Here is an 18285-nt window from a genome sequence, read left to right on the forward strand (position 1 = left end):
TTTAGACCGGCTCAGTTTTCCATTAAGCAGAGAAAGTTGCCAGGCACCTGCTCAAAGGCAAAGAAATGCCCTAGGGAGATGACTGAACTTGACCTTGGCCCTGAATGGTCAAGCAAGTGAGCCTGGACAGGAGGCAGCATCTGGGTCAGCCCCACTATCCCAATGTTGGCTGCGGGTTAGGGGGATCCTAATGGGAGCGCCACATGCAGCGTCCAGCATCGATCGGGAACTCCTCCCAGGCAGTGCCTCACCTGGCGCGGGTTGGTGCGGTGCGAACCTTAAGTATCAGCTTGCCACGGGAGTAGCTAGCATTCCGGTAACCCGTCCCCGCCCCATCCCGCCCTATCCCGCCCCATCCCGCCCCGCAGGGCTCTAGCCCGGGACGGTCCGAGAGCTGCATCCAAGGTCCCTCAACCGCGCGGTGCTCCTCGGTCGGCGGGAGGCGGTAGCGCCCCCTCTTAGAGCCGGGTTCCCTCCCGCCCGGCTCTCGCTCGGAGTCAGTCTGTCTGTCGGGCCCGCCCTCCCTCCGCGCTCCCTCCTCCTCGTGCTCCTCCTGGGGTGCCAGGCAGAGCCTCGGATTCTACCTTCCCGGCTGCTCCAGGCAGTTTCCCTCGCGGCGGCCGCGGGCAAAGGCAGCCGCGGCGCGCAGCAGCATCTCGGCGGTCACCGCGGCTCTCCGTCTGGAGCGGGCGCCCAACTGAGCTGCCCCTCGCCCCTTCCCGGCGGTGTCTCGAGTCTCCGGCGCCCCTCGTCGCTTGATCCCCGGCTGTGGCTTCTCTCTGAAGCGGGAGGGGCAGGACCCCACCACCCAACATCGGGATCCCGGGAGAAGCGTTTCTCTTAGAGCTAGACGCTAGGCGACTCGAGCCCCGCCGCCCCTGACCGCCGGGGGGTGCCCCAGGGACGCGTCGCCGCCGAGAGGAACAGGCAAAGGGGACCATGCGGCGCCTGACTCGCCGCCTGGCGCTGCCCATCTTCGGGGTTCTCTGGATCACCGTGCTGTTGTTCTTCTGGGTCACCAAGAGGAAGTTGGAGGTGCCACTGGGACCCGAAGTGCAGACCCCCAAGGTATGCCGTTTGGTGGCGCGCAGGGCTCGGGGCACTGGCCGGTGGGAGGGCGCGAGATCTATGCGCGGGGTTTGAGGGTTCCAAAGCATTGGGGGGGGGGGGTGGTCCTGGGTGCCGCGAGTAGGTAACTGGCGCGGGATGTGACTATGGGGAGGTGCTTGAGGAATTTAAGAAGCTCCGGGCGCAGTTCCTTGGTGTGTATAAGTGGCAGTGGGCGTGGGTGGTGGGCGCACGCTCGTGGACTCAGCGGAGCTCCCAACTTAAGTAGTAGTCCGGTGGCCGAGGGGGCACTGCGGACCACCTACCCTGGAACTGGCGGTCGGTGGGTGCTGCTGGAGGGTCGCTGGAGGTTGACTGGGTGGGCGATGCTGGCACCCATGCGAAGTCTGGTGGATGTGCCAACCTCCTTCTCTCTGCTGCCAGGCCCCCGAGGAGGAGGATAATGACCCGGGTGCGCTGCGCACGTGAGCAACACTAGCAAGCTCACTGTAGCCTCCCCAGCCTTCCCTGCCCACCCAGCCTGGCTTGGTGGCACCTGACTCTGTAACCTGCTCTCCAGCCCTTTAGCTGCGTTGGAAGTTGAATGCCTTCAGAACACCACGAAAGAGCCACTAAGAACAGAAACCTTCCTATGGGCGGGGAGTTGGAGAAATAGGAACCCAAGTGGCCTTTCTAACTCTTGTCCAGCATTGCAGCCCAGAAGAGTGGAAGGTTCCCCCTACAGGTTCACTCTTGAGATTCAGAGCCCTTGTCCTTTTCCACAGCCTTGAACAGATGAAACAGAGCGAGGCCTCTGGGGGAATTTGCTGGCAGCTAAACAACCCTTATGAGTCCAAGGCGCTCTGTAGGAGTGGGAGAAGGCCTTGAAGGAGCTTGTGGTCAGAAGGAGGAAGACTAATGAACACCAGTGTGTTGAGTGGGAGGGGCTCTCATCGCTTAGTATAGTTAAGGAGAGCCTACTGTGTGCTGAGTGCACATAGTGGGTGCTTTCTTCATAAGTAGTTGTCAAATATTGTTCTTATTTCATAGATGGGGGAACAGGTCTAGAGTCTTTAAATATCTTGTCTTACTTAGATCATTATGGTTTTGAACTCAGACCTCCACATTCAGAATTTTCCCAGTTGGATGGACGCCCCTTTAACCAAGTACACCGGCACTTATGTTTTGGCATCTTGCCAATGTTAGTTGATCAAAACAAGCATTTAGTTAGTTCCGATATACCTTACCTATGTGTGAGGTGGCATGGGGTGCAGAAGTCCGGGGTTTGCTCCTAGTTGGTTTTACTTACCCATGGTCCAGGACACGCAGGATTGACAGCCAAGTGGGTTCTCTGAATTGAGTGTCATGAGAACCTGGGCTTCCTGGAGAGGACACAAGGACTAGATTGAGAAGGATGGCGTAGCGGCGAGTAGACAGAGGCATCCCAGGCTTAGATTAAGTCAGGTTTAAAGGAACAAGACAGCCTGTGGAGGAGGGACACCAAGAGAGGGGCAGCTTGTATGGGTCTAGTTAGGGAGGCCCACGGACATTAGGGTCTACGAAGGGGGTTAAACAGGGAAGTTGTGCCTTCCATTGGCCTGTCCATCAGGCAGCCTTTGTTGTAGTACAGGATCTATTTTCTCACCGATGCAGACCCTGACCATGGATCTGCAGGGCTTTTTCTCTTTTTCCCTAGGTAGTTCTGCTCTGTGTGATGCAGTTAATGATGCCTGCAGGGACATGAACTTTCTCTGTTTTGTGCTGAATCTCATTACCTTAAGCTGACTTATTCTTAGTTTTGCCCCAGGGATCTGGGACAAGCACTCTTTTTCCTTTGGGGGTGTTCGTTGTTTTTACTCATTTACCGCCTTTTATCCTGGTCTGTGCTCAACACACAGTTAGTGATAACAGGCAGCTAGAGACCAGGCACTGGGCTAGTTTTGGGTGCAGCTCTGATGGGTCTGCATAGTGTGTGTGTGTGTGTGTGCGGGCGCGCATGTGTGTGTGTGTGTGTGTGTGTGTGTGCGCGCGCGCATGTGTGTGCGTGTGTGTTGGGGTAGGGTAAGCTCTGAGGAGTTCCTTGCTGATGTAGAGTCATAAGTGATAAGTGCTCTCATATCAGGAGTCTTCCAAGAAGCCTGTTCTTTGTCTGACCATTTTACCGACTCCTCATTTTGTACCTCCTTCTAAAAGTCTCAATTATTCTTTAGGTCTTGAAATTTGACACATTTTATTGTCAGGTGTACCCTTTCCATCCTTTTGGTTAGCGTCCTTCTACAACCCATTTTCACTTTTATGTGTATCTACCTATATGCCTTGTGTGTATTTTTGCATGTGTTTATGGACGGACATTCCTATGAGTCTTAGTGTGTGTGCCTTAATTAGGGTCACTATTGCTGTAAAGAAGCACCCTGACCAAAAACTGCCTGGGGAGGAAGGAGTTACTTGGCTCACACTTCCACATCACTTTCATCACTGAAGAAGTCAGGACAGGAACCCAGAAAGGGCGGGAACCTGGAGGCAGGAGCTGATGCAGAGATCTTGCTGGAGTGTGGGTTACCAGCTTGCTTCATATGACTCGCCCAGCCTGCTTTCTTATAGAACCCAGGACCCGCAGCCCAGGGATGGCATCACCCACAATGGGCTGGGCTCATTACACACCAATTAAAAAAATGCCCTGCAGTCTTGCTAAAGCCCCATCTTATGAAGGCATTTTCTCACCTGGGTTCCCTCCCCTCAGATGACTTTAGTTTGTATCAAGTTGACATAAAATTATCCTCTCACAGTGTGTACCCCAGGAAAGATGGGACCAGACCAGCTTTATGTCCCGTGGTTGGTATGAACAGAAGCTTTGGGTGATATGTCTGAAGGAGCACAGTATTCGCCCCCAACTTGACTGCATGTTAGAACTGCCTGGAGAACTTGACTGGCCGAGAGATTCTTGAGTTTACTATGGAGACTATGATTTTGTTGATCTGGGGGCAGGTCCTAGGATTAGTACCTCTGTAAACGTGTCTTGTGACTGTAAAGCCGCGCTTGAGAGACAGATGAAGAATGCCAAGTCTGTGGTTTTGTTGCTTTGTGTGAACAAGGCCAAATGAGTCCTCTAATTGATGAGTGTGATTGTGACTAAGGCCGTGTGGACCTTTGTGCACAGGAAGTGGCCACCTCAGTGTTGGGCTTTTTCCGACTCACAGACTCCATTTCCCATATTGGCTCATTTAGCCTTCCCAACAAGGGAGACAATACTTCCTTTTGAAGATGAGACTAAATGATGGTATAGGGATGGAGATAAAAAGGCTTTTCAAGGACAGCATCAGGACAAGAATAGGATGAGCAGTGTTCTGGGGACCACTCACCTCATCTTTCTTCCTTGCTGCTAAATTAGATGGGCAGTCTAAGTCTCCACTTGTGGGTAATTCAAGGTTGGGAGTGTGTACAGTGTGAGCTCCTCATCTACGTTCTAGAGCTTCTCTGCCTGTGGGGAGTGTGTGTGTGTGTGTGTGTTTGTGTGTGTGTATGTAAGCATGTTTGGGTGTATGTGTGTAAGCATGCTTGGGTATGTGTGTGTAAGCATGTTCGGGGGTGTGTATAAGCATTTTTGGGTGTGCGTATTTATGTCTATGTGCAAGCAGGTTTGGGGGTGTGTGTTCGTGTGTGTGTGTGTGTGTGTGTGTGTGTGTGTGTGTGCAAGCATGATGTTTGGTGTGAGTCATCCAGAGAACAGTCTTGGATGTGGTCCTTGACTGCCACATTGTTTGAGCCTGGGTTTCCGTTGCTGTTGTTCTGCTGCATAGGCCAGACTATCTGGGGTTAGAGGGTCTCGGCTTTCTCCCGTCTCTTCTTCTCTTCTTGCTGTAGGATCCCTGGGATTTCAGACTTAGGTTGTCGGTTATGGCCTGCTTTTATGTGGGTTTTAGGTATAGGAACTCAGGTCCTCGTGCTGTTGAGGAAAGTGCATTACCCATCAAGTAGTATCCTTTAGCCTGAGGGTGTTTTCCTGACAAGTTGGTGCAGTTGTCTACCATGGAGGAAAACTCAGGCTTTGGATGAGTTCAACACACCAGGCATTTGTAGGAAGTAACTGTGCAATCTGGGGAAGCCCTTGCCTGAATATGCAGAAGCGTAGGGGAAACTTCCTCTTGCTGAGACTCTTTCCAGCCTAGGGGTGGAATGATGTCTTTTCTCCTTGTGGTTTACACCCCTAAAGCAAAAGACGAGTTAACAAGAGAGAAACAAAACAAATTCATTTGGTTATAGTTTTAAATGCATGGAAGCCTTCAGGTTGAAGACCCAAAGACCCAGCGTGTACTGTCAAAGACTTTGTAGATCTGGTGAAGAGTGGATGGCTACAGAAGACATAGCCCTGGAAAAGAGGCTACATTCCAAAACAAGGAAGTGGGCTGGGAAAGCAGCAAAGACTGTTTTGATTCTTTAAACCTATCTGAGCAGCATTCTGGGGTGTGAGCAGGACTGCTTATGGAAAGAAGGGCTTAGATCTACTATCAGACAAGGTAGGTCAGAGAATTTCTTTATTGCCATCACAAAACACACAGAATGTGTTAGATTACTCTTTTGAGGCTTTATGGCTTGCTTTGGGGAAGGAGGAGTCCTAGTATTATGTGGCTCACCCTAGAGAGGAGAGATTTCAGGTTGTTTGCCTTGCCCTTGGCAGAGAACCAGGACCAGGAAACAGGAGGAAATGCTTATGAAGAGACCTTGCTTCTGAGACTTTCCTTTTGGGATATCTTTTAAAAGCTCCAGTATCAGCATGGTGGTGAGCATCTGTTTATTTCTAAAGAACAGTGGACCTCCTTCCTCTGCTTCTTCAGTCAAGTTGAGAATGGAGTCGCTATGAGAAGGAGCTCCTGGCCTGGAGACTGCCCAACTATTAGACTCGGGTCATAGGCAATCAGCTCCTTGTTCTCCTTTCCTCTCCCATTCTCCTAGGGATGACCTCTCCTCAGTGTCACAATCTGAGCAGTGGGGACAAGGACGAGGTATGCTGCAGTCCTGATTAAATAAAGTAATTGGATCTTTTTCTTGGTTTCTTGAAAGGCATGGTTGTAGGAGATGGGTTGGTAACTCAGTAAAGCGCTCGCCTACTTGTGACTCAAGCATTGAGGACCAGAGTTCTACGCCCAACACCCACATGAAAAGTCAGGCATGATAGTGTGCGCTTGTAATCCCAGCTCTGCTGAGGCAGAGGCAGGATTCCTGACCGAATCAGTCAGTGAGTTCCCAGCCAGTGAAACACCTTGCCTCAAGAACAAGCCTGGGGTTAGAGAGCTGGCTCTGATGCTGAAGCGCCTGCTGCCCAGCACGAGGACCCAAGTTTGCCTCATCAGCGTTTAGCTAAAACAGAACAAGTCAGCTGTGGAGTGAGCATCTGTAATACCAGATCGTAGGAAGCAGAGATAGGCAGAGCCTTGGTGCTCACTGTCCAGGTAGTCTCGCCAAGCCGCTGAGCTCAGGCTTCAGCAATGGAGCCGTCTCAATAGCTAAGGTGGAGGGTTACTGTGGAGGATACCTGGTGTCTACCTTTGGCTTCCACATGCATGTATATGCATGTGCATGCTCTTACATAAACATGTATGTAATACACACACACACACACACACAAACACACACACCTTTATAAAAACAAGGTGGGTAGTTTCTGAGAAATAACACCTGAGGTTGACCTAGGGTTCTATGCTCATGCGCACACAAGCACATGCGCACACATGCACATGCACACACAAGCACATGCACACACATGCACATGCACACACAAGCACATGCGCACACATGCACACATAAGAAAGGATGACTCTATTAACAGCTCGAGTAAAGATATCTTTAAGCTTGACCTTTTCCATATTGATTTGATTTTAATGCTGGCTCTGTACCCCCCACCCAAATTATTCATCAAATCTCTAATTTCTAATTGAAAGCCATATGACGAGTTTGATGTTTTATTCAAACTGTATTTTAATGATAAATACCATATAGCTTTAAAAAAATCCGAAGAAGGTGTGTTCATTTCTCTTCTCTCCTGTCATTTGTTTGCCATTTGGAAAATTATATAATAACTGACAGATTTTTTTTTTAAATGGAGCAAATTTTTTTGTTTCTTATTTCCAAGAAACTAAATTTAGTCCAAAGACCCAGTAAAAGCAAGAGTTTCAGGCCGGAGGGTGATTTTTGAGGGAGGTATTAGAAATATAAAGGCTTCGAGTAAAGTGCCTCCAGCCTATGTAAATGTCTCAGAATGTTCTAGAAATACAGCAGACACTATTAGAACATAGCTTGTCTTTCTGTCATATTTGCATACCACCAGCATCTTAACTATACAGCACTGTTTTATTTCCCATTCAGCAGTTATTTTCTCCAATCAAAAAAAAAAGAGTTATGGATTTTACAGAAGGCCACCATTAATCTAGTGACATTCGGTATGTGCACCTTGGATTCTGTCCAGGGGATTTGGGTCCTGGCATCACCAGAGCCGGCCTATTATGAGATGCAAGTCTGCTCGCTCATTTGCTGTGCAGGTGCCCATGCAAGGTGCTGTACCAGCTTCCCTGCAGAGGCCGTTCTTGGAGCAGGATACCAGGGTGCCCCTGCAGCAGGCTTGCAAAAACTGTAAAGTGGGAGGTTGGAATCTTAGGAAATAGCTTGCCTTTACTTTCTAGAATAAGCCTTTAAATTTTTAAAACTGCACTTTATGTATTTAAAAAGTTTAACCCCTGTGCTATTATTATTTCATCACCTTTGTGAGAAATTTTCCCTGGCTCATTTTTGGCCCACTCTGAGTTGATCCATGACCCAGAGACTTTTGTAAAGCCCATTTGTCTGGTCCTCAGAACCAAGTGTCTGTCCATATCCTGACTCACTTTTGCTTTCCTGGCTTTCTTTACCCCAGGTTCAGGCAGGAAGCCCTGTCTCAAGACTCAGGAGTCTGTGCACTAGGGACATCTCTGAGTTAGCCTGCGGAGGATGGCACTTTATAACCTATTTCCCAACAGGGCCTGGCATTTTTCAAAACAAAAACCAACAGTCCAATCTCCCCCTCCCTTCCCTGGAAGCACAGACTTACACCTGGAAGGCAAATGAATGCCTCTCTGTCTGTCCAGAAGGGGTCATTCTTCAGGGATGCCTGACCCTCCAAAGCACTCAGCTTCTTTGGTTCCTCAGAGGTCATTTGTAAACCAAGCAGGGACAGAATAAGCCTGCTGTCTGCCAATGCCTAAAGCTCAAGATTTCTACCCACCCTGCTCTCTCTGCTACACCCTGCCATCCCAAATTCCCAAGAATCTTACCCTTCATCAGGCTTGCAGGAAGCAGTTCTGCAGAGACAGGTTTTATGTTCCTTTGTTTGAGTTCTAATGTTCGCAGACGTGTCTGTCGCTCATCCAAAGTGTCGCAAAGTCCCTGATGTGTTTTTGGAAAATAATCTGAATTAGAAAGCAGGGACAATTCCTCAGCTCTGCTCTTAGGGGGAGAATATGAACCCTGCCATGGCTTCTGCACACCTACTCCAGAGACCCCGAATGATCGTCTGGCCATCTGTTTGGGGAAGTGAGTGAGATGTGTCCTGTGCCTCTGCAGCTGGCAGCTGGCTCTTCCCAGTGCCTGAGCTATCGAACTAGGTGGTGAGTTTGCTCCTTCTGCAGCCTCAGCACACATGAGAGCCAGGTGATAAGTTCTGGCTCACCTCAGAGCCCCCACTTAGTCAAAATCAGGTATGGTTTTTACTTACACACAAGACAGCCAGGGTGTCTTTTTCTACCTTTCGTAGTGCCAGGACTAACTCAGCATTTTCTCCTCATGGCTCACTCGCCTCAAGTGGGAACTGGGAACAGCATATCACGGCATAGATGATGCCCTATCATCCCACCTGCAGTGGGAGCCAGTTCTGGTTAGTACGAACAACTCTGAAAGGAGACTCTATGGCTATATATAATATGTGTGGGCGCATGAGTGTGATGTGTGTGCGCATGCACATGTGTGTGAAGGCCAGAGGTGGACAACAGTGTGTCTTTCTTAATTGCTCTCCATATTTCTCTTGAAAACCAGGTCCAGCTAGACTAGCAGGCCAGCAAGCCCCAGGGGGGGTTGTCTGTTTCTATCTCCCCAGTGTTGAGCTTACAAGGGCCTGCTGCAGTGCCTGTCTTTTCACGCAGGTCCTAGGGATCCAAACTCAGGTCCTCATGCTTGTGAAGTAAGCAATTTATTCCCTAGCTCCTACTACTTATCTTTTCATTATTTTACCAGAAATGCTAGACTAACCAAAAGATAAATCAGTCTCTGAGTCTTCAGATGATGAACTGATTAAGAAAGAACCCTTTGGGATAATAAAGAATGTATGTATTCTCTCTCTCTCTCTCTCTCTCTCTCTCTCTCTCTCTCTCTCTCTCACACACACACACACACACACACACACACACACACTCGCTCACTCCCATAGATATATGCACACGCTAGTGCCCTGGGGAGTTCTGTAGAAGCTCCTGAAATTTGCTGGCTCTAGTATTTCAGAATAAGTGGCCTGAAATGACCTTCCGGGGCAGCAAGCTCTGCATCTGGCAGCAGCCACTGCTATCACAGGACCTAATGAGCGCTAGGAAGCTGCTGGGGACAGAGAGGAGATGGTGACTGTGGTGTGAGAAACGCTGCTGCCATGCGGCGCCACCCAGGGTGCCCTCTTTCCTCTGCGCTTCAGTCACATTCTTTTGCTTTTCTTCTGAACTACCCCTCCCCACTCCCTGAAATGCTAATCATTTTCTAAGGTGGGGAGCACAGGGTAGTGGGTGAGAAACCCCACAAAGAAGTCTGCAGAAACAGTGGTAGCCCTGGGCCCTGTGCTCGCCAGAGCCCTCTGCTTCCCCACAGGCTCCAAGGTCAGGGACAGCTCGCCACTCTGCTTCTTGGAGCCACAGGACTGCTCTGGACACAGAGGCGGTTTTTTTTTTACTGAAAGAAGAGAGTTCAGCTTTGGGCCACTTTGAGCCATTCAACCCTCTATCAGCAGGAGCCCTTATCTCTGAAATTAGAGAAGTCTGATCCCCAGCTTCCTGGACAAGGCTGATTTTCAAGTTCAAAGCCTCTTCTGCATGCCATTTCCTGGAGACACGATCTGCCACTTAAAAAATAATAATTAAATCCGCCTCGTGTCTCCTGTCTTCCTAAGCGTAAGCACTTCAGAGATCTTTCAAGGAAAGCAGGCAAACAGAGCATGCGTGCATGTTCCTGCCAGTGGGCTTGAAGGCCCGTGGAAGAGAGCAGCTGTCTCCACAGCCTGCTTGCTGGGGATCCTGCTGTTCATACCCTTCCTTTTTGTATCTTATCCGGGGACGGGTGGGAATGGGGAGCATCTACAGGAGAGATGGGGCCGTCCTATCTTGACCATCCCACTCCACAGACCACTTCTGCCCTCAAAGACCTCAAAGACCTCAAAGACCTGGGAATTTTTTTAAAAAATGTCCCCCTTTGGTTGTCAAGGCTGAAGATTTATGTAGCATCTCATTCCTCTGACGACGCTCTATCCATTCCTGATCCCTCTCTGCCTCTCTGCTCCCCAGCCACAGAGGGACCGGCCCAATCAATATTTATGTGCCCATCATTTGCAGCTGCGACGTGCAGGCAATAATGGCTGCCAAATTCCTTGATGACCATTGAAATATTCACGGGTGCCTGTATTGGAGGCCCATTGTTTCCCCAGGATCTGGGGGAGGAGCAGACCATGTGATGCAAGGATTAATTAAGCCTCTCAGATAATTGGCTATTAATAGATGGCCAATTGATGAGTGCCAGCTGGGTGCTGAATTGACTAATGTCCTTATGGTGGGCAGGTGGTTGACTTCAGAAGAGAAGCAGGCCGAAAGACCTGACTCATTAAAGACTGAATCAAGAAAAGGCAGCGAAGAGGTGGCTTCTCTGCCCCCACCCTTCTCGTGATATTTTACAGTTTACAAAGCATTAATCTGCACGGATGCTTCAATTGATCCTTACTGCACCCCTGTGAGACGGATGTTACTCCTATTCTCGTTTTCTGAGGTCTGAGAAACCCAAGGTTATACAGGGAGGGAACTTGAGCAAGCTTGTCCAGCCAAGCTTGGGCTTGCTTGCTCTCTTGGACTACAGAATAGGTGCTATTTCTATTAGTGACGCACTTGATGTCCGGTTAGATTTCCTCTCAGGGGGAAAATGAAAGCATATGCTGTCTCCGTGTGCAAATTCCACATGTACTTTTCTCCATCAGCGTTGCGTTTCTACCCACAGAAGGGACCTGGCACAGACCTAAAGGAAATGCAAAGTGTGTGTGGGGGACTATGGAGAACCTGGAGGCCGCCCTGCCCCTGTCATGTGGGAGGATGTCAGAGCTGAAGCTGCAGGCTTCATGTGAGAAGTGGAGAGAGGCTGTCCTGCATGTACCCTCTAATCCCATCCTTGGATAGCTGCGCTCACCTCACTTGGGGACCCTATGTGCCCCAAGCTATTTCCCCTCCGTGTCTGCACAGCGCCCCAGGGAAGCGGTTTGAGAGGACATCTAACATCCCCTTAGTTCCTAGCTTCTCTGCTGCAGGGGACCCCAGCTTGTGTCTATTTATAAAAAATGGAGCATAAAGGTTAGTCTGGAAGGTGAACTGATGGCTGCTTCATTTTGCCTGGCAGATGGGCTGCGGGTTCCCCACCTACTCTGGACTGCCTTGGAGGTATGAGAAACGCATATGCCTAAACTCAGCAAAGCATAAAGGCAAGCTACGTAGTGTCTTCTTGGGCATTCTGTCTTGACTAGGTAAACTGTCAAAAGGCCCAGGGTGGTACTTTTGCTCTAGTCCCAAACAACAAGGTCAATGGGTGCTCTACTCCAAGATGGAAAACTGAGACGTGGCTTTCTCACTCCCCTGCCTTTCCCCTCAGTGCGGCAACAGGGAGGGGTGTTGTACTTTGATTTTAAAAGATGCACGCGGAGTGTGAGTAGATAAGCCTTAAACTTTCTTCCTCCGCACAGAAGCCCTAATGGCTTGGTAGATGTTTGCTCAGTTCTCTGCAATGCTCCCTGTCATGCTTCAAACTGAGATTATGGCTTCTGTTGTGTTTCCTCTCACGACTGAACGTGTGCTCTTGGAAAAGTGCTTGGCATGGTCTGCTAGAGTTGAGCATGTATGTGTGGGTACCTATGATCGTGAAACCTCGTATGTGGTCTAATAAGGCTCAACACAGCCTGCCATGTACTCAAACCGTAATAGGCATGCGCTTTTATTTTTCCAGGTTATTTGCAGTTGTTAAGCTCTGCAGTTGCGGTAGGAAGTCTGATATGGAAATGACCAGGTGTGGCTATGTTCCAATGAAACATTATTTTGTAGAAATCACAATTAGAATTTCATGTTTTTTCATATCTGGTGACGTATTTTCTTCTGTTGGTAATATTTTCAGAATATTTATGAATGGAAAAGATCCATTCTGTGCACAGGACATGCTAACCCTGACGGCAGGTCAGTTTGGCCCACAAACCCCTGGGATTCCACTTGTCTAAGAATACCAAAGCAAGTCTCTCGTGTTGAACATCAGTGGCACGGTTGACCCATGGTTGAGGTTAGCGCCCAGAAGGGAGTTGGAGAATTTTTGGGGGATCTGGGGACATTCAGACTTCTGATCTAAGTGACAGCTTCATGGGTCTATCTGCCTTATGAAAATTTACTGGATACATATTCCTTCCCTTTTGTTTGTTCTGCGTCTGTAGAAGGCTCAAAAGGAAAACCATCTGAATGGAGTGTGGCTGGAGAGTGACTTCAGGTCTTAACAGATCATTTAGGGGGCAGAAGCCAGCAGTGTTCCCTATTCTTTTTGTAGCCACTGTGTTCTGATCTCTGAATAAGGTGGTCTTTGCAGAAAGATGTTGGCTTGACTTTGCACTTTCCTGAATTCTGCTCTCTTTTGTAGACAAAGAGAGATTTAACAACTGCTGTGGGAGAGCTTTCTGGTCAGCTGGAGTGTGTGCTGAGTAGTGTTCGCCTATTTGCTGCTGGATCAGAAGAATAAAGGTTCCTAGAGAAGAGGGGTGATGGAGGGCATCTAGGATACTGGGCGTTGTGAGTAGGACTTTGCCTGGTGTAGTGGTCCTATAGCACACCTAGTCCGAAATGCACCCGTGTTTACAGGTAAAGGGTGAGGGTTTAATTGCAGGAAGTGCAATTATACAGCACAATACACCATTAGAAGATGGGGCTCTTTCTTCTGCTTCTGAGAAAAAAAGCGGGGAAGCAATGCCAATAACCTGGTTACTGTTGGGTGCTCTCTGGGTTTACCTCCCTGGAGTCTAAGACAGTGGGCATCGTGACTTTTCTATTTCGAAAGAGCACCCAGAGTCATCTATGGTGGTGCACACTGTATTCTTAACCCTTGGGAGGCTGAGACAAGGGAATTGCTGTGAGTTCAAGGCCTACACTGTATCCATTAGTGTCTTACGCAAGGTCAGGCTCCTACAAACAAGCAGAGAACCGAAATACCAAGCCAGACTCCTCTGTCCCCAGAGCTCCCCTTCTCTTCTTGCTTCACACACTCACCGCAGACTTCCCTCTCTCCAGTCATACCAATTCTGCTCTCTTAAAAGTGAAAACTTATAAGCGGCGGCCAGTCTCAAGCCGGCACTTCTCCTATATCCCAGAATCATCTATGTCTTGATTAGCTCATAAACTTTTGAGCAAGATAGTTTTGTACCAGAAGCTATCCCTTCTAGGATGAGTTATTTTAGGGCAGTATTCGAGGCGAAAACTTTACAACGTTTTCAGAGAGAAATACGTTGGGCTTTCATACCGCTCCATTGCGGAGCTCCAAGAGTGTTTCTGCTCCCGGGCTTAACCTTTAAAAAAGCGAGTCTCCAAAATCTCACATTCTTGAGTATGCTACGGTGCTTCAAAAACATCTCAGGATTGATTACAGAGAGAAGGGCGAGGGATTAGTCAACAGATGCTCAAGATACAAAGGCTGCAGTCGATGGCTTAAAACACTCCCCAGCATCACCCCTCAGAGAGGAATCGTCCTATATCTAGCATAATAACACCAATTATTTGGTTGTTTGTGCTGAGAAGTTGAAAGCTATCGTGTGCCGGGAAAATACTCAGCATGGAGCAGTAATTATAGATCAGCTGACAATAGAAGACGCAGTGGTTTGACTGCTAATTAGATTATTAGCACTCAAAACAAATACCTGCTATTAACCATAAATGAGCTGTGTTTATGAGATTTTCTTCTTCTTTTCATACGTATTTCTTCTTATAGTGTTATTTCCTTTCTCCTATCTGTGCCCCGACTCCCCAGTTTCCTATCACATGAAGCACATTTTATTTGGTGAGCCTCCATTAAATCATTGCACGCACACGTGTGAATGTGTTGCCTTTCAGGTTCAAAGGGGGTCTGAGTGTTGGCATGTATTGTCACATGTCAGGGCCCTTGATGGAATACAGCAGGCCATCTTAGGGGAGAAGTCAGTGCCACTTTGAGGCCAGATGCAGGGCTTACCCTGGGTGCAGAGTGTTTGTGAAGAGGGTTGCCTTGCCTAGGGTATTTATCCCTGTGAAGAGACACCACGACCACAGCAACTCTTAAGAAGGAAAAAATTTAATGGGGTGGCTTGCAGTTCAGAGGTTCAGTCCTTTATTATCATGGTGGGACATGGCATGTGACGGACATGTTACTGGAAGATGTAGCTGAGAGTTCTACCTCTTGCTCAGGCAACACGCAGTGGTCTGAGACACTGTGGGCTGAGCATGTATGAGACCTCAGAGCCCTCCACAGTGACACACGTCCTCCAGCAAGGCCATACCCCCTAATAGTACCACTCCCTTTGGGGGCCATTTTCTTTCAAACCTCCACAAGAGAGGAATTAGAGAAAAAAAATTTTTTAACATTCTGAAATCCTGCTGGGGTTAATGGCTAGTGAAATTGTCTGGCTGCTTTTTATTTATTTTCTGTGGTGCTTGTTATTCTGGACTCAAGAACGATGTGGAGGGCATCTGGGTTTTCCTAAATTCCCCTACCCACCCCCACCGAATAGGACATCTTCCTATGAGCAGCTGGACTGAGATACCAACTCTCCCTCCTCTAAGTGTCCTTCATATTGTAGGCAGGGTGGTCTGGAAGAGCCCTGGGGGGCACTTTAGGATATGTGGAAAGAGATATTTGATTTAGAAGAAGTCAATGAAGGTTCCAGCTATGCCCTCAAAAAATGATACAAGTGGCTTTCAGGTGTCCTGCAGGAAGTATGGAAAGGGAGACTCTATTGTCTACCAGGAGTCCACGTAGAAAGATAATATCTCCAGGGTCTTAAGATGGTGCATGACTGCTTTCTAGAAATGCTAGGGGTTTTATCTGTGCTAGGTCATTCCGTTTTTACAACCATACTATGAGGTGGGCAGGCTGAGCATCAACTCTAGACCCCAAGGTGTTCATTCATACCAGTTGCTTGGCTGCTCCTTTCCAGACAACACGGTGTCTAAGCCAGACGATGTGTTAGCTATCTTTACCTTACGAAGACAGAGCTTGAGGTTGCTAAAAGCTCAATAACTTGCCCAAGGTAACAGAACTTATTCATGGTCACACCGAGACAGATCGGTTGATGCCAGAGTTCAGGATGTGTGGTCATGGGGCAACTTTGTACCCCTACTTCACACGCTATGCGGGCTTTCACAGTGACCCAGGGCAACTGTAGACAGTTTTGTAAGAGGAAACTTCACTCTGTCCCAAGAAAGCTTTAGTGACAGTCAAATTTGAATTTCATATCATCTTCATAATGGAATGATTTTTTTCTGGGGTACCTCTTCCAACTTAAAAAATGTAGTAAGTGTCTTGATAGACAGAACAGGCAAAAACAGTGGGGGTTTTAAGGCTGGCCCCAAGAGAGCACAGAGCCCGTATCAGGCCTCCATGCCAACTAGATGACATCTAACATATGGGCTCCTCACTCAGCCCATTTTCTCTCTTGAACTTGGCTTTTCCTCTCCCCTTATCCTAACACTAGTGTTATGCTCCTGAGATAGCAAGTACTTTGGGGACAAGTGGATCCCAGAATACACTTCTTCAAAAATCACTGAAATGATTTAAAAAGGCTGCCCTAAATCCTTCCGCTCCTAAGCTGAGGGCCTGTGGAATAACAGGCTCCTATTTTGCAGAAGCAGCTTGAAGGAGGAGATTAAACTTCAACCAGAGTTTCCCAAGCTAACAAGAAAAGAGGTGTGATCAGGACAGAAAGTCAACCTTGCAGAACACCTCTGAGTAAATCCAAAAGCAACTGTCATCAACTTTTATCCCCTTGAAGCCCTGAGAAAATTTCGCTACATTCCCCCGGCCTCGCATTCCCCTTTACCTTATTAGAGAGAAAATGTTTCTAGCCATCTCACAATCTTTCATCTTTCATCATGCCGTTGCTGTCTTCCCCGGCACACCATTCTGTTTTCCAAGTATCACAGCAATGCACGCCATGTCCAAGAGGCAGAGTTCTAGGTCCAGATGTGGCCAAGCCAGCATTGTACTATAATGGCAAAGGCAGAAAATTGTAACAAAGAATATATAGTCCACAAATCTGGTGTGTGTATGTGTGTCTGTGTGTTTCTGTCTGATTTTGCTAACCACTATGTTAGACCTTTGTTTTTCAACATCCGTTTTACGGGTTCAGGGGTATGGGTCACCTGTGAGTTTGTTGGGAATACTGAATTGCTGACCACTCCAGACCTACTGACTCAAAGTCTGCCTTATAATAAGATCCCTAGGTGATGGATCTGCAAAGAAAGCTTGAGAAACCCTGCACTGGCTGACATTCTTCAGTTCTCAAATCCGCTGCAATTTTCTTCACCTTCTGGGTTCTTTATTCTTTCTGTGATTATAAGATGTGACAAGAGATAGAAAATGGGCTATTCCATGTCTTCTTTGCTCTAGGCTCAGGAATACCACCTCCTAGGAAGCCAGGAGACTTCAGAACATTGCTGTATGCTGAGGTTGGGGAGCTGAGCAGGGTGGGTGGTAACAGTAGGGTGAAAAGAAGCACAGATGCACGGTCTCCACAGTCTTACCACACTCACCCACACCGTGCTCCACGCAGCTAGATGGACATGATTCTCACCATTCAGACAGAACCTCATCTATCGTATCCTGCTGTAGGATAGAAGTCAGTTCTTTAGGAGTTGGAAGGAGGCTGTGTGGGCACAGGCAGGGGCAAAGCAGGTCCTCTAGAGGGAGTAAGACCCCCAAACATACCCAGAGCTCAGTTGGAAATCAAACGTGAGCCAAACCATGGAGGGGTGTGAAAAATCAAGCCATTGTTTATTTTTGTTTTGAAAAGAGAGTATGTTGGGAAGTAAGCAGATTTACCCAGTTGGAACCATTATACATTCCTCACTGAGGACTTTGTTTAGTAAGATGCTTGGGTTTATGGGTTTAACAGCTCAGAGTATGCCAACTGTGACTAAAGAGACACTCCTGTGGAAGTTGAACTTGGCAGTGCCTTGTTCTTAACCTTTGGCCTAAAGGAGGGCCACTATGAATGTTTCATAGTCTCAGCAAAGTTGATTCTGGCTTTTCTGGGTTATTTATTTTCATCTCTAATTTACCCAGCTGATCTTAGACAGATACCTACAGTCATATTGACTGTCTTGAGTCATTCCCGGGGAAGTCTTGACAAAGGCCACCGCTGGAAGTCACTCTGAACTGTCCTGTTCTGAGAGGGGTACGCTGAGCACTGGGGTTCAGAGGACCTGAGTACATGTAGAAACATTCTAGATGGTGTCTTTGGGCACTAGAAAATTCGTTTCTTATATATATGAACTAGCTCAGAGGCCGATGGATCCACTGCTCTTAATGGGATATGTGGCTGGTCCTCTGTTTCTCCCTCCAAATCCTGCCTGACTGCACCAGGAAAGGGCCCAATGCAGGAGAGATGGCAGGGCACTCATCCTGAAGCACCAAGTTCAAAAGCAGGATGCAAAATTGTATCTGTAGAAGGGCCCCATTTTTTAAATGAAGATATATATTGACGAAGTTCTTAGAACAAGAATGTGGGTGAGTTCCAGACACGGGGTACTACCCATTCTGATTTTCTCATTGCAGCTTACTTCTCTACCAGTTCCTTGATTTCATCCACTAACCTTTCTCTCATTTTCCTAAAGTAACAACCCAGACATATCAACTTACATGCCTTTACCCCTGTGTTGTGTAATCAGCATATATGTGTGTGTGTGTGTGTGTGTGTGTGTGTAATAT

General features: G+C 48.1%; 1 protein-coding gene across 1 annotated transcript in view; it reads left to right on the top strand.

The window, feature by feature from the left end:
• Positions 1 to 835: 835 nt before the first annotated feature.
• Positions 836 to 18285, top strand: part of Galnt14 (polypeptide N-acetylgalactosaminyltransferase 14) — a 223522-nt gene continuing 206072 nt past the window's right edge. The window contains exon 1 of the mRNA XM_087907359.1: positions 836 to 1068. Within this exon, the coding sequence (XP_087763485.1) occupies positions 940 to 1068 (129 nt within the window). The 5' untranslated portion in view covers positions 836 to 939. The remainder of the gene's footprint in view (positions 1069 to 18285) is intronic.

This window comes from Myodes glareolus, chromosome 6 (genome assembly GCF_982192425.1).
Source record: "Myodes glareolus chromosome 6, mMyoGla1.1, whole genome shotgun sequence".
NCBI classification, from domain to species: Eukaryota; Metazoa; Chordata; class Mammalia; order Rodentia; family Cricetidae; genus Myodes; species Myodes glareolus.